Genomic DNA, 21799 nt, shown 5'->3' on the forward strand with positions numbered 1-21799 from the left:
CCTATTGTTCAGCTGTGTGTCACAGGCCATCTACTCCATGTAATGATTTTATTTCAACCCATGTAGAAGTGCCCTGTGCTCCTAGAGATTGGCAGTCAAACACTTCTAGGCAACAATGATGCTCTTGCTGTACAGCAAACAGTGCCTTAGCTGTAAAGCTTGGGTGGCTAAGAATTTTTCATCATGCAAATTCCAGATCTTGAGACTTTTATACTTGAGCATGTATAAGTGTCTATAGCAGGTGGTCTGCCCAGCAGACAGAATAGAAACAGCACAAGGCTTACAAGGGATCTTAGAAATGCGTTTGCAATTTTAGGAGCCCATTCCTAGTTAGGGAATACGCAACAGTTCCTCAAGTCATTCAATCTGGGCCAGGGGGAAGCATGTGCTGATTACCCAGCCTCATTTCCCCTGTAAAAGACCACACATTGAATTACCTTCTGTTAAAAGTAGAGAACACCCCATAGAAAAAAATCATGCAAAAGCAAGTCTTGCTGTATTTATGGCAAGTGTTTTCTGAAGCATCACTCCCTCTTTTTGACCAGCAGATACAAGCCCCTTTGTTTCTATCTAATTAAGCAAATGCTTGAGTTCAGGGGAACTAATGTAATGTTAATATATCTGTTTGCAGTGCTATCTCTAATTCTGCTCTCAGAGTGACATGAATAATTGTTCCTGAAAGGAAGACCCTTGGGAAACTGGCTGGAAGACCATCACATATAGAGGGACTAGGAGCTGAGTGACATTTTCCCTCTGCTGATCATGAGGGGTCTTCTGGTCTTTGGCACTCTTCTGGTGGCTGCCTTCAGCCAAAAGCGTTTTGTGGGGTGAGTACAGGGGAACTCAGGGACTGGATATCACAGACTGTGTAGGAAAGCTCTTACTGGGTCATGGTTAGTTCCTAGCAGACAACTGTTCACATCAGAGAAGCTAAGGACTGGGAGTACCTTGGAAAAATGTATTCACCTTGTAGACATGCAGCCTTCATGTCCTGGTTGTTCTGCTGGTTTTCATTTGTCTGCAAAAGTCTGCATTCCTCTGGGTTATGCATAATAAATCCTTCTGCTGTTTTGTCTCCTTACTCATTGCCTGTGGAAAGAGTGATCTGTGGGCAAGTGGTATTCCAGGCTGTCCCATTCAATAGAAAGGGGCACCTCATTTCTTACACAAACTAAAGGGAAGCTACCTGGAGCTGAGAGAGGTTCCCCTGCTGCAGCTGTGAGGCTCATTATACAGGCAGTGGAGCTGAGGTTTGTGGGGATAAGGACTTATCCTGGGGCAAACATCAGTCTCTTCCTTGAGACGAGCAGTGGGTCCGTGGGGAGAAACTTGAGGCTCTGGGGTTACTCTGCACATGGGTTTTTGTTACCTGCTCTTGAACGTTTCTTAGGATGGTGGTTCCACAACTTCTCTAGGCAGCCTGCTCCAATCCTTGACCACCCGCATAGTAAAAAAAGTTCCTCCTAATCTCCAACCTATATTTTCTCTGCTGTAATTTGAGGCTATTGCTCTTAGGTCCTGTCCCTTAAAGCCACAGAGAAAAGCCCATCTCCATCCTCTCTGTAATCACCGTTCAGGTATTTGAAGACTGTTATTGAATCTCCACCTCAGTCTTCTCTTCTCTGGGCTAAATAATCCTAATTTTCAACCTTTCCTTGTGAGCCATGTTTTTCAGCCCTCTAATAATTTTTGTTGCTCTCCACTGGACTCTTTTCAATCTGTTCACATCTTTCTTGAAGGGCACAGCCCACAGCAGGACATCAAGTGAGGCATCCCCAGTGCTTAATGGAGTGGGAGAATCACTTCTCTTGATTTGCAAATGATGCTCTTATTTTGCACTTGTCTTTGTTGAATACTTAATTTGAATTATTTAAGAGCATGTCTCCAGTTTATCAAGGTTATTGTGAATCCTAGCCCTACCCTCCAGAGTGTCAACAACTCCACACAACTTGGTATCATCTGGAAATTTGGAAAACATGCACTCAGTCCCATCATCCAAATCATTAATAAAACTATTAAAAAATACCAGACCTAGGACATACCTTTGGGGAACCCTGCTTGACACATCCATTGATGACTACTCATTGAGCATGTTGATCCAGTACTTTCGTCTAGTCTGTGTTTCCTTAGTTTGTGAGGAACTATAATTGGAATGACTATCTACCACTAGGTCAGCAGGAGTATTGAAGTTAAAGAAGGACAAGACCCATTAGCCAATCTGTTTCTTTTCCTGTCTGGGATATCATTATTCCTTACAGAGTAATCCCTACCATTTCACAAAGTCCACTGTTAAGATCAAGAAATGAGGTTTCCACCCATTCCCTTGGGACACTGCCAAGATGTGGCATATTGCCCCAGGCCTTCTATGACTCATAACATTTCCTCACTTGTTTTGGTTCCTGGCCTGTTTTCATAATTGTCCTTTACTAATAATATCCTGAAAGATCTTCCAAAGCATCCTATACAAGTGAAAATAAGGCAGTGGAGTTGTAATTAGCCAGGGTGTCCCAAAGGCCAGGAAAATAGCAGCCTTATTACATTCTTGACAAAATAGAGCTATACAAGGTCCATTTGGATGGCATTAGTCCTGATCCATGAAGGTATCCCCATTCATTGTTCTCTCTTCCCTCCCATTCCTTACGCATGTACATTGGTCTCAACTCTGGATGTCTAATCTGCTTGAACTATTTTTACAATATTTCATGGTTTCATAGTTTCATAGATGTTAGGGTTGGAAGTGACCTAATACATCATTGAGTCTGATCCCCCGCCTAGGCAGGAAAGAGCTTTGGCATCAGATGACCCCAGCTAGGTGTCTGTCCAATCCCCTGATGTCCAGTCTGAATTTGCTCTCTTTCAGTTTCTGACCATTATTTCTAGTTACACCAACAGGTGCCCTGGTAAACAGTGTATCCCCTATTTCTTGCTGACCCCCCCAGTGAGTTTGTAGGCAGCCACTAGATCACCTCTCAGCCTCCTCTTGTGGAGGCTGAACAGGTTCAGATCTCCTTATGCAATTTGTGCAATTCCCAACTCTTTGTAACATGGCATACACTCTGCACCTCCTCCTACTCGATTCTACTGCATACTGGTACATCTTGACTTTAGCAAGGTTTTGATAGGGTTTCCTGCAAGATTCTTGCAGGCAAGCTAAGGCAATATGGCTTGGATGAATGGACTGTAAGATGGATAGAAAGCTGGCTGGAGCATCAGGCTCAGATGATCTAGTTGGCAGCTGGTGTCAAGTGGAATGCCCCAGGGGTCAGTCCTGAGACCATGTCTTCATCAACGACCTGGAAGATGGCAGAGAGTGCACCCTCAGCAAGTCTGCAGATGATACCAAGCTGAGGGGTGTCAGAGATATGCTGGAGGGCAGGGCTAGGATTCAGTGTTACCTAGACAAATTGGAGGATTGGGCCAAAAGGAATCTCATAAAGTTCAATGCGAACAAATGGAAAGTCCTGCACTTTGGACGGAGCAATCCCATGCATGGGTGCAGGCTGGGGGTGACTGGCTGGGCAGCAGCTCTGCAGAAAAGGATCTAGGGGTTGCAGTGGACAAGAAGCTGAATATGAGCCAGCAGTGTGCCCTTGTTGCCAAGAAGGCTACCAGCATCCAAGGCTACATTGGTAGGAGCGTTGCCAGCAGATCAAGGGAAGTGATTCTTTCCCTCTACTCAGCACTGGTGAGGCCACATCTGGAGTACTGTGTCCAGTTTTGGGTCCCCCACTACAGAAAGGATGTGGACAAATTGGGAAGAGTCTACTGGAGGGCCACAAAAGTGGTTAGGGGCCTCAGGCACATGACTTGTGAGGAGAGGCTGAGGGAAGTGGGCTTATTTAGTCTGGAGACAAGAAGACTGAGGGGGGATTGAATAGCTGCCTTCAACTCCCTGCAGGGGGGTTGCAAAGAGGATGGAGCTGGGCTAGACTGTTCTCAGTGGGGGCAGACGACAGGAGCAATGGGCTCAAGGTGCAACAATGGAAGTTTAGGTTGAATATTAGGAAAAACTTTCTCATGAGGAGGGCAGTAAAGCACTGGAACAGGTTACCCAGAGAAGTGGTGGCATCTCCATCCTTAGAGGTGTTTAAAACTTGGCTAGACAAACCCTTGGCTGGGATGATGTAGCTGGGGCTGGTCCTGCTTGGAGCAGGGGGTTAAACTAGATGTGACCTCCTGAGGGCCCTTCCAACCCTCATTGTCTATGATGCTATGACTGTGATAGGCTGGTATCTCCACTGTTTGCCCATCCGATCTATCGCTGGTTCTTTACCGCCCTTCTCAAGCACCTTCTGTCCTTTCTCATTGTTTTGTCTTCTTTAGGGACCAAGTTCTCCGTGTCTTGACTGACAAAGAAGAACACATTGTATTACTCAGGGAACTAGAGGAATCAGAAGACCTTCAGGTAAGTGTTGAGGTAGAGACCCTGTATAACTATTAAGTCTAAAAGGTGCATCTCTACCCTGCCTTCTGGCTAGGATGAGCAGCTATAGCGAGCAGGCATGCTACCTTGGGCTATCATCTCCTCTGCTCTCCCACATTAAGGAGAGACATAAATGATGTTGTATTTTCATGGGAGGCATCTTGGGAAAAACAAACTATTTCAGGAAGCTGGGAATGTAGTAGATAGTGCTCTCTGTTCGGTCAATGGTCTATGGCTGAGCCTGGAATTAGAAGTACCAGGATGGAGGACCACCAGCAGGTCAGATATACAATGGAGATCCTGACTACCTGCCATCATGAAAGATCCAAATCCAAATGCTCCATTTCTGGCAGTTCAAATTAGTGTTTTGCCAAAATTAAAAATGTGGATAATTAAATGATGAGACTCTCCCTCAGATATGAGCTGCAATGGAAATACTTTTCCTCCAGACTTTATGTCCCTGATGGCTTTGCATTATGTAGGGTAGAGCCAGTTCTGCCATAAATGCATTTTCAAATGGTTGGTCAACCATTCAGCTTAATGTGCTCCCCCTGGGCTCATCTCCCTGCTGTGTTTGCTTTCTGAGCATATTCTAGCAACCAGGTTCAGACAGGAGCAGCAGTCTGCAAACAGATATTGCACAATAATCATATCAAGCAGGTTTACAGTTTGGCACTGTGAGCATTTGCACTGGAAACTCAATCTGAAGAGCTATATTCACCCAGTCACAGGGCAACTATCCCATGTGACCTGTGTGTCCAGTGAGTCACAAATATCGACTATTCACTGAATCCTGCACAGTAAAAACTTCACAAAGGGCTTCTAGACTGAAAGATGATTATGTAAAATATTCACTAAATCATTTTGAATGAGGAACAAACTTGTAGAAATCAAGTAGAACAAATTTGTAGAAATCTGTTCATGGACAATTCGCTGTTAAATAAAGGGGCTAAATTCAGTGAATACGTTTTTCGCAATGACTAATTCAGCAGCTCCAATACTGGTACCACATTCTCTTTAACAGTCACCAAGTTCTATCTTAGAGGCACCTGAAGGCATTTGTTTTGGGGTTTTTTTGGAAAAATTTCCCTTTGTCCCCACGGAACTAAATAGAGTATTTCCCCTTATCTACAGTCCAGTATTTGCTATCTACTGGGCTCATCTACACATGCACTTTAATGCACATTAGCCTATTTTCATGCACATTAAAGCATCACAAAAAATATGCTTTTTAGTTAATGCACCTTAAAATAGGCTAGTGCGCATTGAGCATCACTTAAAAACCGTGGGTACTTGTATATGAGTGCAGAGTTCAAGCGCCCTTTTGAAGTGTGGGGACATTGATATACAAGACACGGGAGGCAGCCACTCTAATTAAATAGGGTGCTGCTGTAATTAAAGTGCTGCCCTCCCCCAGCCCCAGGAGCACATGGAAAAGTGCTCAGAGGTACCAGATTTAATATGCATTAACTAAAGCATATTAATGCATGTGTAGATACGACCACTGTGTATAAATTTTGTCTGGTGCTTACAGCATCTGCCATTCTCAGATGGTCTCCCATTAAAATCCTAGCCATGCCTAGTGGCGCTTAGCTTCTGAGATCAGGCATAGTCGCTATGGCATGACTGTAGGTATATACATGCAGATTAGTTGGCTTTTCTATAAACCAGTTTGGATGCTTAATAATTAGAGATCAAGATCACTATGGCGCAGGAGCCAAGCATGATTTGCGGGCTCACATGTTTTTGCAGCTAACGACAAAAAAGGGATCAGTGTGACCAACATCACATCTGGAGATATATGACTCCCCAGCCTGTATGACCAGTTACCCAGTTGCAGCTCATTCAATGAGAACAGCCTTTGGCATGATCCTAGAATCAGGCTGGTACTGCTTATGCCTCTGAATCAAGATACCTGCCCACTCTGCTATCACACCCCCCATTTAGAGGTGACGCGCTAAATGAGACAAGAAGCTATTATGATATGACTGTCACTGACTCTTTAGACCCAGTTCTCATGTATATCTCTGTGGTTTTTGGAAACCCATAGGTAGAACAATACAGAGGTGTAAATTAAGCTAATCTGTCTTTTTTCCCCCCCACAATCAGCTTGACTTTTGGGAAGTCCCTTCCAAGCTTGGCCTCCCACTAGATGTGAGAGTCCCCTCCCAGAGCCTCCAGCCTGTCAAAACCTTCCTGGAGTCCAACAGCATCCCATACACCACCATGATAGAGGATGTACAGGTAAAGATCAGGTGCAAGACAACAGCGTCCACCACCCCAGGTGAAGTCTGAGTCAGGTAAGCTGGAGGGCACACAGAATGAGCAAAAGGATGAGCTGGAAAAGCAGTATCTCTTCCCACTGGATGAAACCCATCCTACCTTGGGAATGAAATGTCCCCCTGTAGGCCCTGTCAACAGAGAGGGACAAGGACTGACAAAGCTCTGTCTCATTCTTCGAATGAGACCTTCCAGGCCATGAGTTCAGAGATGGTACGTCATCAGCACAGCATGACGGAAGCAGTTTCTGCTCTGTGGATCTGTAGAGACCTGCAGTCTCCAGCTTCTTTCATGAGCATTGCATTCGCTAAGGCTATTTTTGGATAAAGAAGGGATTTGATCACAAGGGTGATTGGCTCCTGAATGTTAACCAGAAAGACTACAGCTGCTTTTTCATATGGGCCTTGTAACATCTTCTCTAGTGGTTGACCTTAGTGACTACAAGAACCTGCTACTTGGTGGGGGCTGAAGGAGCTGTTCCTTTAGCTCAGCTGGCAGGGGTTTGTGCTGTTTGGTGAACTCCTGCTGGTGACTGCACAGCATACAACAGCCGTGCGGTCCACGTGGGAGGAAAAAGTTCCTGTCCTCATCTCTGTATGTGCTTTTTGAACAGAAATTACTGGATGAAGAAAAAAGGGCCATGAGGTGGGCCAGAAAGTTGAAGAGGAGCTGCAACTGGTCTCAATTCCTCTCCTCCTACCATGCTTTAGATGAGGTACTTCCTTGAGCAGCAGTTTCTCTCCTTTGTGGCCCAATGGTTCAAACCAGGTCACGGTCAGCTCCACCAGGTCGTGGTCAGCTCCACCATGTTGTAGTCAGGCTCCACCACGTCGTGGTCAGCTCCACCATGTTGTAGTCAGGCTCCACCACGTTGTGGTCAGCTCCACGTTGTGGTCAGCACAAACCAGGTCGTAGTCGATGCCCACGCTGTAGGACTAAGGGAGAATATTGTGGGAGGATTTTCCAAGAAAGGTTCATTTCAAACAGATCCCCTTGCTTCTTCTTTGCCTAGAAGCAAAACTTCAGCCAAGAAACCCAACCATCAGTGCTTTCTGTCTTTGCATGGCGCGAGTCATTTTCTGAGCAGCTGCTTTCTCAGTGGTGCATCCAAACTTTAGGTGTGTTCAGAGCCTTGATGGTGGGTGATGGACCCTTGTGTAAGAGCAGGGGGTGTCAGCGCATTTTAAACAGCCCTCCACAGTCATCCCAGGATCGTTGTCGCTGGTTTCCATGCTGCTCTGCAGAAAGACATGGGAATGAGCACAATAATATGAACCTCTGGTCTACAGATGTAAGTGGCTGAACCAGTCCCCTCCTGTGAAGGTCTCTTAGCATGTCAGCGGAGCAGCTTCCCAGCTGTCATAGGCAATTGGTGGTCATCCTCTAGGAGCTGAGATTAGTTAGCTGAGAGCAGGACAGATTGAAACACAAGGCCAGTTTGATGAGCATGAGTTAAAATGCTTCCTCTCAGATCTACAGCTGGATGGACAATCTTGTGGCCCGACATCCCAACCTGGTCAGCAAAATTCAGATTGGAGAGAGCTATGAAAAGCGGCCTCTTTATGTGCTCCAGGTAGGTGTTTCACAACATGGCAGTTGTTTGACGTGGGCTCCCATCAGCAATCCCATGGGGGTCAATGGAAATATGCATGTTTAACATTAGGCACTTACTGCCTTGCTGAGAGAAGTCTGGATCAACGGGCAAGCGGACTTCCCCTATACCGTATATATATCCCCCCATATATCTCACTAACACCACTGCAGTATTGCTAAATCTGACAAAGTGTTACACTCAGTGGCGTAAGGTGGTGTGGCTGAGTGGGGCACCTGCCAGGGCGTCACAAGGAAGATGGGGTGCTTCCCTCTGCCGTGCCCTGCTCCACTGGTCCTACCTGCTTGCACACTGCAGCAGTGTAGGCAATATCTGTCGTGGTGTGCAAGGCCTTCTGGGATCTGTAGTTTTGTAGCATGGCAGGGGAGTCCCAGAACGCCTAGCGCGCCATGACACACTGCCTGCACCTGCTGTTCTGCGTGCTGCCATGCGGGGAAGGTGAGAGAGGTCTGCCATGGGCACATTATTTGCATACTACACTTCTGGTTATATCCCCGCAGAGTCTGAGGAGATCCACCCTACGCTTTTAAGGGACGCATGGGCATGCGTGGAATGAAGGGTAATGAGCACTGAGAGTCTAGAAAAGTGTGACAACCATAACAAGAGATGTTAATGCATTCATCCCACAGAGTCCAAGGGAAATTGCACACACTACTTGAAAAGGGAGGGCTTCACCTGTCTCTACAAAGCTGCTCTATCAAGATACCAACTTACAGGCCTTACACAATCAGAACAAACTATTTACCCTGCAAATGTGCATGCACAGTTTTCCACCCACCAGTGCCTGAGTTGTGGTTAATGTTGACATGTTCTGTTTGCTGCAGTTCAGCACTGGGAAGAGTCACTGTCGTGCCATCTGGATTGATACCGGCATTCACCCTCGTGAGTGGGTCACCCAAGCCACTGGTGTGTGGACTGCCAACAAGGTAATCTAGTAAATACCTCTCCTTCCCAAAGAGCTGAAAGGTAGCAGTGGCAGCAGGAAAGTCACTGGGAGCAGAGTGTTTCATCAGCCCATCGCAGTGGTGGGGGTGTCCATCTCAACCAGGTCTTATTGAACTGAACCCAAGTGGAGTTCACCCTTGGTAGAACCGTAGAAATGTAGGTTTGGAAGGGACTTCAAGAGATCACCCCATCCAGCCCCTTGCACTGAGACAGCCTTAAGTATAGCTACACTGTCCGCAACAGATATCAATCTAATCCAATAAAGAGATTCCACAGCTGCCTGACTTAGCCTGGTCCAGTGTCTCACCACCTTTGCAGCTAGAAAAGTTTTCCTTAAAATGCAATCTAAATTTTAATCTTCCTCACTGCCATCAGGCTGGTTTCCTCCTGTCCTGTCCTGATCGATCATGGAAAAGAATTGATCATCCTGCTCATTATAACAGCATTGCAATATTGGAACTCAGTTAGCACGTCTCCTCTTGGAGCTTCTTCTTCAAGACTATGTTGAGATCAACAGATTGGTAGATTACTGTCCCTGGGGTTGTTGCATGGACATTAGAAATTGAGTTGAGACTACCGCCCAATTTTGGATGAGTATATTTTAAAGCCAGACAGACCCTATAAATCTTCTAGTCTGACCTCCTACAGATCATACTCCTTGCATTTCATCCAGTTACTGCTGTAGTGAGGTCACTAATTTACCTTTAGCTGAAGCATCTTCCAGAAAGGCATCCAGGCTTGAGGACCTCAAGAGATGGAGAATCTACCATTCCCCTTGGTAGTTGGTGGCAAGAGGCCTAATTTCTAATTGCATGTTTGAAATTATGTCTGGCACCCATTTTCAGTCATTGTTTTGTTCTACTTTCCTCCAAAATTAGGGCTAGTCTCATACAGGACCCTGGATTGTTGTCATTTGAACTGTAATGGATCAGCAGCTATGAGCCCACACGCTGCAACAAAAGCAACCCATAATAATTCAAGCCTTCTGTCCATGCAGATAGCCACCGAATATGGCAAGAATGCCTCCCTGACCGCCCTTCTAGACCGCATGGACATCTTCCTGGAGATAGTTGCCAACCCTGATGGCTATGCATATACTCACAGCCATGTAAGTACCTCCTCAGGACCGGGGGGAGGGGTGTGACAGGAGGAGGGGGGTCTTGGTCCTCAGCTGTATTATCCATGTATGCAGGGACAGCTTTAGGCACAAGCCATGTCAGGGACTTCTTGGGGCACTGTCATGTTTTGGGGAGGAGAAGCCCTGTCCATGGTGTTGTCCTTCATGGTGGGCCCTGCGTCCCCTTCCTGTACCGGGATGGAGAGGTATGTGCTGGGATTTGTGCTGCCCGCATTTGATCTGAAAGTGGGGCATGGAGCTGAGCCAGGGGAGAAGTGCTGGCTGCAGAATATGTACAGTTACTGTATTTACTCAATTCCAAGACAAGGTATCTTCCCTCTGTTTAACACTGGGAAAAAAACCCTTTATCTCAGAATTGAAGGGGGTGGGGGCAAGGGTGGTACAGGCAGCTGCTGTGGCTCTAGTTTCACCCCAGGTCAGGGCAAGTCCTGCAGCTGCTACCTGCTCCCTCATCACCTCCGCTCCCCATGCCTGTCCGCATTTCATCCTTGGGTCCCCCTGTCTCCCCTGTCCATACTTTCTCCATCTCCTCACCATGCTGCTTCTGCCCTTGCAGCCGTGGGCCCCCACCCCTCTTTCTCTCTGTTTCATCCTCCCCTTTGCTTACTCTTGCCCTAGTGCCAGGCTCCAGCCCGGGACATGGAGCACGGTCTGAGCCCAACCCTGTAGCAGCTGTGCTGGCTCCACGCCACTGCCATGGGGCTGGACTAGAGCCACGCTCTGTGTCCCAGGCTGGGATGGGGCTGGCCCCAGAGCAAGAGTAAGTGTGGGGGCAGAGGGGAAGGGGGGGGCCCTGAAGCTGTGGGGAGCAGAAGCAGCGTGGGGGGAGGAATGGGGGGATGGGGTCCTGAGGCTGCATAAGGGGGTAGGCATGGCAGGGGGTACATGGTGGGGAGGACAGGCTGCAGGGGGCAAGCTGCCTGTCCCCATACCACATCCTTCCCACCACATGCCCCCCACACTGCCTTACACCTACCATCTGCCCCGCTCCTGGCTATTTCCCATTGCTCCCCCACTACTTTCCCTGCTGCAGTGGTGGTGGGGACAAACTTAAGACAGCCTTCCAATAGTTGGATTCTATACATGGAGAGTTGTAACAAATTTATCATTTTTCCATGAATAGAAGCTAAATATTGGCAGGTAGTTTTAAATTCAGGGTCTTCCTGGATTTGGGTAAATACAGTACTTTGGTGGCACAATAGCATACAGTTCTACCGTATAGGATCTAATAGCATGGGTCTCTAATAATCATGTTAGTTATTGCATAACAAAAGGGCTTCGTTGAAATTAAACCAGGGAGAAAATTTAACCACCCATGCTCTGAGCAAGAAGTTATCCTCGCATCATTTAGGATATAGGTTCAAAAATATTGGAGACTGCTACAGAAACACCCCCGGTGACCTCCTCCCAGAGGCACTTCAGCTGGTGCCTGCCTGCAGTGACATTACCTCCAAACAGCATCATACAAACTGCACCACTCTGCTCATGCTGGGTGACACCTGAACATGGATAAAAATGAGTTGAGGCCCAGCTGTTCTCACAACCCCATGGTCCCTTTCTGCTTGCTCCTAGAACCGTATGTGGCGAAAGACCCGGTCCATAAACCCCGGAAATCTCTGCGTTGGTGTAGACCTCAACAGAAACTGGGGTGTAGGCTTTGGAGGTATGTTAATCCCAGCTGCTTTTCTTTTATACAATAAGCCCGTAGTATTTCATAGATTTCATAGAAATTCAGGCTTCTCTGCTTGCAACATGCACTCCAAGGTGCATACGATTTGTGTGTAAGGGTGGTAGTTACTGTATAATGAAGGGGTTTCATTGGAGTTAGAACAAGGAGTAAGTTTGATCATGGTTGTTTTAGTGTGTTGTAGGAATTTGTCCCAATGAGATCAGCCAAAGCACTTAAAGGACTAAATAATCTAGTGGGGAAGAGTGTGACACGTATGTATGTTGTGAATCCCTGCCAGTAGAAAGCACTATTCCACATGGCATTTATCTTCTACTCCTGCCTCCTATCTTGCTTGGAAGTCTTTTGTTATAATAAAGATAGTTGCCCTGTTGCTCCCTGATGATGACTTGCCCTGATGACCTGATTCAGAGATTGGAGTTGGCCCACTGAAAAGGGCAGCCAGGTCTTTTGGCTCTTTCTGAGTCATTTCAACAGCTGGAGGATTCAACAGCTCTGGAAAAATAGCTGATGGACATGTAAGAACTGGTCCTGCTGGCATTTGGACATCTTCTGGATTGAAAGATTGCACATCATCTGAAACTCTGCCTTGCATCTGGTTGGCATGTCTGCAAAGTGTCTTGCCATCTGGAGTCTTGGTGCTGTATGGCGCTAGTCCTGTGCCTTCAAGGACAGTTACAGGCACCCAGTTGCATAGTTTCAGATACACAGAGGATCAAAGGTTTTGAAAGTCTGCACAGGTAAAGTAGCTTCTTCTGGAAAGAACTGGATTTCACACTTTACTTGGCAGGTCTACATGAAGCGTATCCAGATGTGTCTTCAACTGACATTTCATCAGTAGTTCACTGTGCACTGTAGGTCCCATTCACCATCAGCAGTCTGCTTCAATGAATATTTAGTTGTTTGGACTATGTGCTTGCCCTGTCTCTGGCAGAACGGTGCAGATGCGATGATTATGGAGAGGAATCTTATCTGTCACTTCTTGAAGTGAATTGTGCATCATTATCAGACACTATGGTATCTGGAAGACCATCTTTTGGGAAAAAGTTTTCATAAAACTTGGATTCTGGTGCATGATGACATGGATGCAACTGGAACAACTTCCAGTCATTTGGAGAAGGAATCAGCAACAATGGAGGCTATCTGGCCTTGGAATGGGCCCGCAAAATCTATATGCAGACCTGACCGTGGCAAGCTAGTCACCTCCCATGAGTGGACTGGAGCCTTAGCTGGTGCATGGTGAATACCTTGGTGTGGGCTTGCTCTTCTTTACAGTTTGCTCAATGTCAGCATCCATCTTTGACACCCAGACAACTTCTGGCAAGTGCTTTCATAAGAACGATTCTTAGATGTCTAGCATGAAGAGCATCATGGAGTGATGTACAACCTTTGCTGGGGGTAACCATTACATTACACCATAGAAGACATCTCGTATAGGCAGAAAACTCATACTGGTGTATAATAAATGGCCTGAATTCATCTAACTTTGCCACCCCTTCCATACGCAGTTTAGTACTTGGGCTGACACTAGATCCTTAGTAGATATGCAAGCAATGTCAACTGCCTGGAGAGGAGGATCAGGAGTTGATTCAAGCATTATAACTTGAGACACTGGAACAACAGTGAATTTAGGACTAGGTGACAGCAATCGGCTCAGTGCATTTGCATTGGTTACTGACTTTCCGGAGTGGTCATGAATTTCAGTCATATGCAAGGAGGAGTAAGGACCAATGGAAATGCACAGTGAAATAATTTGGGGTCTTTTCTTGGTAAATAAACCCAGTAGCAGCGTGTGGTCTATCACAATTGTTAGTTTACAGCCATATAAGTAGTCATGGAATTTCTTCACTCCAGAAACAGTAGCCAGGCCTTCCTCTTCAATTTGGGAGCAATTCCTCTCAGTTGTATTCGTAGTGCGGGGGTAGGAGGCAATTAGATCTTCACATCCATTGTTCTATATATGACTCGGGACAGCCCCAACGCCGCATGGCGATGCATCGCACATAAGGAGAATTGGCTTCTCCACATCATGATGAACGAGCATGCTGTCCAATGACAACAAGAGCTTCACATCATTGAAAGCCTTACTGTGGCATTTAGCCTACTTCCCCTGCATCCTTCACCAATGAATGATGTAAAGGCTCGACAGCTATGGGCTGGTCTTTTAAAAAGGAATGGTAGAAGATAATGGTAGAAGTTAAGAGGAGTGCTTGCAGTTCCTGCTTGTTCCCGGGCATTGCAGCTCCATGAATTCTTTCTACTTTTGCATTAGTTCAGTGGCTGCCATTTGCATTGATGCCGAATCCCAGGAGCTCAGCATTAGTTACCCCCAAAACACACTTCTCTCTCTCAAGTTTTAGACCAGCACTAGCAATGTGTCATAATACTTCTTGCAGCCCAACAGCTGATTCTTATATTGATTGCTCTTATAAGGACCTCCTCCAAATATGAAGCAATTCCTTTTAGACCTGCTGGTAAGTCTTCCATAATCTTCTAGAAAAATCCTGGTGCCAAACTGTAGGCACTTGGCTTGGACTGCTTCTCCCTGGGTACTGATCAGCAGCTCGATCATCATTTAAAAGCAAATTGATTAAAGTTTTAGGACAACTAGAGTACACAAAGCTAGACTTCATAAGTAATAATGAATTTATTCTTCAATCAGATGGAGCGCTGTGCTGCTATGCTCTGAATGCACGACAGCTCCTAAATCACGTTTTCCCAGAGAAGTGGCTAGGCAGAGTTGGACCAATTGCTTGGCCACCTCGTTCAACCTGCCCTGTCGCTGTTGGACTTCTGTTGATGGGGACATGTTAAAAGTGTAGTTTATTTGTCAAAACCATGCTCTTTGGTGGAACTGAGGGCTGGGATCACCACTGCAGTTAGTGCAGTAACTCAAGAGCAACTGGGAAACGTTTTTAAGAAGTTGGAAGATCCGACTGAGCACTGTATCCTGATGGATGGCAGTTATGTTGAAGTCTAAAAACTTTGCTTTTAAATGCCGCTTACAGATTGTTTCTATCATACAAACAGTCTAAGTTATTAAAGTTTAGAAGCGCACAAGGACTTTATGAAGACCCTGTATTACAGTTTTTGGACAGAGAGGCAACTCTGCCGCGTATGCCGCAATCCCTTTGGCTTGCTTGAGTGAAAATGGAGCCATCCCTCTGTTTCAGATGGAGTCAGAGCAAAGTGAACTTTTTGTAGTGTGAGGATTTCTTTATAGGACTTGCCACTAAGTTGGACCGGGGACAAGCAAACAACGCCAAAAGCCTGTGAGCTCATAAGAGTCAATAGCACCGACTAACCTCAATGATCCAGTTTCCAGATAGAAGATGAGCCAGTTGGCATGGGAGTCCCAGGACTTGGCCACATCAAATACGTGCCTGCATCCCAACACTGCCATATTGGAGAAGAGCTGCACAGGACACTCTGTGGGCAGGATCTCCTGGTCCGGGGCTCCCCCGATGCCACGGGCCCCTTCTCCCTTGCAGCACTTGACACTCAGGATGAAGCACCGGCAGCATCCTGCCCATGGCGACCCCATCCTTGTCAGCAGTTTAGGGTAGTGCAGGTTTGTCCCAGCGAGATCAGGCAGGGAGCAAGAGGAGCACCCAGTTTGATTTTACTAAAAAAAGGCTTAACTGAAGGCTTCCAGACAAAGCAGCTGGCAGCAGCAGGAGATAAAATACCATGCAAAATAGTTTTGCCTACTATCAGGCATGCCTAACACATATACTGAGGACATAACACTTCTTATGAGTTCACAGTCCCTGTGAATGGCTGGGATGCTGCCTCATGGGGTTGAAAGGATTTGACTATTTGCAAAAATAAATTAGCAGCTTGTCAGGTGTTTTATTTATTCCCGAGGAAGCAAGAACGGTTGGAGATGTTTCCTCTGGTATTTCTAGACCAACAACGGTGAATGTTAGGGAGGATATCGAATAGGGGATAGATTTCATAGACATCAGGGCTGCAAGGGACCTCACGAGGTCAGCGGGTCCAGCCCCCTGCCCAAGGGGCAGGAAGTCAGCTGGGGTCATAGGATCCCAGCAAGATAAGCATCCAAGTGTAGATCACGCTAGAGAGACCCGGTCAGCGCTCTCCCCCTGTCGCATCCATTTCTGTCACTGCTGGAGACAGACTGCTGGGCTAGAAGGAGCACTGGTTTGACCTAGCATTGGTCTGACTGCCGATGGTTTTAAACCACAGTGATGTCGGGACTCTTCAAAAGGAGCTTTCTGGTTATTCACACTCGCACCCAAGCAGTCATACCCATGCTTTTCACAAATACGGTGCTGTGTTTTAATTCTCGGTCTCATCCGTTCTATTGCAGGACGTGGTGCCAGCAGAAATCCCTGTTCAGATCTGTACTGTGGACGCTATCCTTTTTCTGAGAAAGAAACAAAGGCCATTGCAAGCTTCATCCTCGGCCATGGAAATGTGGCGGCTGTGATCTCCATCCACAGCTACTCCCAAATGCTGATGTACCCTTACAGCTACACATCTGTGCCTGCTTCTGACTTTCGGGAACTGGTGAGAACGGCTCCCAGTAAACACATCTAGGGAGAGCTGTGTGCTGGGGACTCGTCACTCGGGGGATTGAGTGGGGGATAGACGCTCAGCAGTTCGCACCTGGGCTGCAGCGGTGACTGAAAGTCACTGCCATCCGAAGGACAGCTTGGTGGTGTCAGCCCCTTCCACATGGACAGTAGCTGCTTTCATCAAAGTCAGCGTGCTTGTTGGTGTCCTCTTCCTCATCAGGGATCCTGGTTTTCCCTGATTAAAAAAAATCACAATTTTTTTGATAAACCCCCCCAAATCCATGATTAAAATGAAAGCCTCCCCCCCCCCCAGCCCTGCTGGTGAACCTCACTCCCCACCACAGCCCCATGGCACTGGTCATGCCCCTCACTCGCCCTGCACACCCCCTCAGCCCTGCTGGTGCCCCTCGCCCCCCACCCACAGGCCCCCGGGAGTGCATGCAGAGGCAAGGAACCGGCCCCTTCTGCCCCCGGATGACCCATCCGCAGCCCATCCTGCTCCTTGCCGGGGCTCTGAGGATGCGCACTGTGGCCACGGGCTCCAAGCCCCATGCACCGCCTGTCTGGGCAGCAGCCCCAGCCCTGCCCAGCTCCCTCCCTCACTACGGGGGCCTCAATCTCCCCCCACCTCAGCTGCTCTCCAAGCTGCCTGACGGCACTGTGCACATGCACCCGGCGCCCCTGCCTGACTGCCCTCCTCCCATTCCCACCTGCAGAGAGCTCCTTGCAAAACTGCAAAATCCGTGGGTTTCTCCAGAAAATGAGAAACCCTCATTTTCCTTTGGCAAGGGGGAAAATTTGTGGCTCTCTCCATTTTTCCATGGGAAACGGAAAACCCAGATCCCTGAGCATCATCATCATCGTCATCATGCTTGCAGAGCGAGTGGGCATGGGAGCTGAACTTCCCTCTTTGCTCTGGAGTTGCCCCTTTTGGGTCAGCACTGAGGTACTTGGATAACACAGTGTGACAAAAGCTGCACAATGAGCTGCATCGTGTGAGCTCCACGATGGACCCGTTATCTGGACTGGGAGAGGGATAAGAGAGGCTCCATAGGCTCTGTTAACTCCTCAGAGGGACTGGTGGTGTCTGGTGCTCTCTACTCACCATCATCTCATGGGTCTCTCTCATTTTAACACTCAGCCAGCCTCTCTGGTCCCCATTCATATGTTCATAGAAACAGGAAGGGATTCATGGGCCATTGTGTGCAATCCACCTACTCCATCATGTTCTGTATCCCTTCCTTCCTCTAATGGGGGCAGGCCATTCATTGCCTTCATGAGCTCCACTTAACCATCACAGGATTTCATAGTATCGTAGGGCTTAGGGTCGGAAGGGACCTAAACAGATCATCAGGTCCGACCCTCTGCCCTGGGCAGGAACGGGTGCCGGGATCATATCACCCCAGCCAAATATGTGTCCAGTTGAAGACCCCCAAGGTAGGAGAGAGCGCCACCTCGCTTGGGAGCCTCACTTGGGAAGACTGAAATAAGCCATGCCCATTCCCCAAGTCAAATGTATCTGTGTACATGTGTGTCTGAGAGACAGACTAGATGAAACACCAATGGAAAACCATCGGCTGATGCAGTGTTTCCACCTGATGGCTATTACCTGAACAGAGGCAGAGAGGGAGGACAGGAAAGACACTTTCACTGACTATTCAAGGACCTCCCAGCCTTTTACCACTTACTCCTTGTTTGCAGGACAATCTAGCCAAAGAGGCAGTGGAAGCCTTAAAAGCAGTACACGGGACTCGGTACAAGTATGGGAGTGTCTTCAGCACCATTTGTAAGTTATCCAGCAGGGCAGCAGGACACCTTCTTCTTTCCTCGCTAAATACTTGGTGACACCGGGGCTTGGGTCGCAGCGCGGCTGCTACTGAGTGCGCCGTGGCGAGGTTTGCCCCCGTCGCGTGTCTCAGCTGTGAGCATCGCGGTGAACGGTGGGCTTTCTGAAGCCCTGATGGGCAGAGTTCTTGTCGGACACGCGTGCTTCTGGGTGATTTCCAGCCGCAGGGCCCGGCGTTGTGAGATGCCCGTGTAGGGCCAAAGCTTGTGGTTTACGGTTCACACAGAGATCAAAGCTCTGTAGCTGGCTCAAGTCCTTTGGACCTGAGATAAAGACCCAGTCTCAGATGCTGCAACCAGCAAACTCAGCCGGTGCTTGGGGAAACCTGGTGAGGGCTGTCGTGGGAAGATGAATATAGGACTGCACACGAGCTGCAAATTCCGGGTGCACGTAGGGACAATTTTTGAAGCCTCTTTACATCTATTATTAACAGCATTTGAGCTTCCCCACTTGAGTCTGGTTTCAAACCTCATTTTCACTTCTACATCCTGGGTTTTGTGGGGTTTTTTTAGATCCAGCTTCTGGTGTCACAATAGACTGGACCTATGATATTGGTGTCAAGTACTCCTACACTTTCGAGCTGCGAGACACCGGCCGTTACGGCTTCCTCCTGCCGGCCAGTCAGATCATCCCAACGGCTGAGGAGACATGGCCGGCTCTGATGAAGATCATGGAGCATGCCCGGGACCATCCCTATTAACACAGCAAACCATAAGATGGAGCTGATGGCTTAGTTTGAGCTCATTTGCAGTCCAACAGTGCACAGAGATACCTCTCCACAAAAGAAATTCCTGCCCAAAAGAGCATTTCTTCTTTCTGCTCTTCTGTGAACTATGAAACACCATAACCAGAAGGATATACAGTTCTGCTTCCTCCAGACCGCTTCAAGGTAAAAAGACTTTCCCAACTTTTCTCGGCACCTAATCAGCACAAAATGACCTGTTCCAAACAGGAGATGTTACCACACCTGCAGCTTTCCTGTGAAATATGAGTTTTCATTTCCACCTAGGAGAGCTTTTGCAATCTTTGCCATCTCCTACACCTGAGGAAGAGTGCCTGTGCCTGAAAGCTTGCAAATAAAGAAAAACGGGGAGTTTTTTTTGCAGATATCTAGTTGGTCTAATAAAAGATATCACTTCTGCCATGAGTTTTGATTCCTTTTGCCTATAGACCAATATGACTACAACCTGGATACCTGACTCCGAGGCCTGACACTTAAGCAATGCCTGTGAGTGGGCATCACACCAAATAAAGGATGCAGCTTCCCACCGTAAGTTGGAGAGACAAAGAGCCCCGGACTCCTGACACTGTCTTGCTAAGGCTTCAGGCAAAACCTTGGCTCAACAAGGCCTCAGCTTCTAGCAGGTCTCCTTCTCCCTTCAACCTCCCCTTCCCCTTAGTTTAACTAAATCTCAGCTTCCTATCTGGGTTTCCCCTTTGGAGAGATGCACCCGGGTTGGGATCCCTGGGTGCAGAGCGGCAAGTGGGGAACCCCGGGTCCCTGTTCATAGAGGTGTTGTCCCACAGGATCAGGAGATGCGGCCTGTTATCCCAACCCTGCAGGACACCGGGTGATATCTGTTTTGCCCAATGAAATGGCTCAGCTGTGCCAGGACACACATTGGCAGAGCGGATCCACTTCTTGTGGCAACATCTATTTATGGCCATTATATCTCAGGCTTGGCTCAGCTTTTTCAGAAGAGGCACAACTATGGGCGGACCCAGGATTTGAAGAAGGGGGTGCAGGTGGTGTGGTGCATCAGCATCATCACATATAACACAACGCGCATTTTTCTCTAGTTAAAGAGAAACTAGAAGCTTTGCTAATATGCTGGGGCGGGAATGACACCAAGGTGGCAGGCTTGACCCCAGGGTGGATGAGATGATCTCTCGAGGTCCCTTCCAGCCTTACTTCTGTATGTACGATTAAAATTGCTTCTGTGAGTAGTTTAAGATCGAAGTAAAAACAAACACAACAACTGGAGTGCGCGCTAATTTGCTAAAGTATATATCGAGCTTAAAAAAACACAACCAACTAGGCAAAAACAGTCCAAAGTTATCATATCATTAGTTTTGTAGCCATTATAGCTGAATGTATGTTAACCCCCTCCTATTTCCTGCGGGACTTGTCCCAGCAACGTCACTCGTGTTTGCTCCTCGGACCTCTGCCGTCCTCCTGTTTTGTCCCTGTTTGCTTCTGCCTGATCTCAGACTCACCGCAGCCCCTGCCTTGTTTGGACCTCTCGGCTCTGACCTACCTTCCACCCTGACACGATACCACTTCAGCCCTTGGCATGATGATTTGGCTTGCAGCAGATACCTGGTGAGACCCCTGCCTACTGAGCGACTGCCGCCAGCCCGGTCAATCCTGAGATAATGGACAGACGTCAGCGGAGCTATTCTGGAATACGTGCGAGTGTAAATGAAAGAAGCACTTGGTCAAAATGAGAATATAAGCAGTGAGACCATAGGTCCCTCTCACCTAAACTCCTGTCTCCAGCACGGGCAGAGCAGAGCTACTTTCTGCAGATTGAGGGAAGCGTTTCTTCCTCTCTGTTCATCTCTGGGGAGGCCACATCTGGAGTCCTGTGCTCACTTTTGGGATCCCCACTACAGAAAGGATGTGGACAAACTGGAAAGTGTCCAGTGGAGGGGAATGAAAATAGTTAGGGGGCTGGGGGACATGATGTGAGGAGGGGATGTGGGAACTGGGCTGATTTAGTCTGCTGAAGACAAGACTGAGAGGGGATTGAATAGCCGCCTTCAGGTCCCTGCAGGGGGGCTGCAAAGAGGATGGAGCTGGACTGGTCTCAGTGGGGGCAGACGACAGGACAAGGAGCAATGGGCTCAAGTTGCAGCCAGGGAAGTTGAGGTTGGATATTAGGAAGGATTGTATCACTAGGAGGGTGGGGAAGCACTGGAATAAGTTACCTAGAGAGGTGGTGCAATCTCCATCCTTGGAGGTTTCTAAAGCCCAACTAGACAGAGCCGTGGCTGGGATGATGTAGCTGGGGCTGGTCCTGCTTGAAGCAGGGGGCTGGACTAGATGTGACCTCCTGGGGCCCCTCCCAATCCTCATTTTCTATTATTCTATTCTAAAAATAACATGTTGTGCCCCCCCACCTTTGTGGGAGCTAGGGGTCCTCATGTCTGCTGCAGCCTGGATTCGTAGACCTCCCGGGGGTGGGGGAACTACCGCAAATGAAAAAAGGTTGAAAACCACTGGGTTAGAGCCACTGTGGAAGAGTGCAGTATCTTGATGAAGTGTGCGGTATGAAAACAACTCTGTGATGTGCAAGCTTTCATATAAAGAAGGATTTACAGTGA

The 21799-nt window shown here is 47.8% G+C and overlaps 1 protein-coding gene across 1 annotated transcript; it reads left to right on the forward strand.

The window, feature by feature from the left end:
• Window positions 1-752: 752 nt before the first annotated feature.
• LOC149865415 (carboxypeptidase A1-like) lies at window positions 753-19203 on the forward strand. The gene is made up of 11 exons (XM_090046272.1): window positions 753-827; window positions 4324-4405; window positions 6533-6667; window positions 7317-7418; window positions 8175-8276; window positions 9140-9241; window positions 10258-10368; window positions 11971-12061; window positions 16419-16618; window positions 18328-18412; window positions 18985-19203. The coding sequence occupies exons 1-11, from the start codon at window positions 763-765 to the stop codon at window positions 19170-19172; spliced, it is 1263 nt and encodes a 420-aa protein (XP_089902398.1). The 5' UTR covers window positions 753-762; the 3' UTR covers window positions 19173-19203.
• Window positions 19204-21799: the final 2596 nt, after the last annotated feature.

The sequence above is a fragment of the Crocodylus siamensis genome, chromosome 4, assembly GCF_052110815.1.
Source record: "Crocodylus siamensis isolate JL-2025a chromosome 4, ASM5211081v1, whole genome shotgun sequence".
In the NCBI taxonomy this organism is placed as follows: Eukaryota; Metazoa; Chordata; order Crocodylia; family Crocodylidae; genus Crocodylus; species Crocodylus siamensis.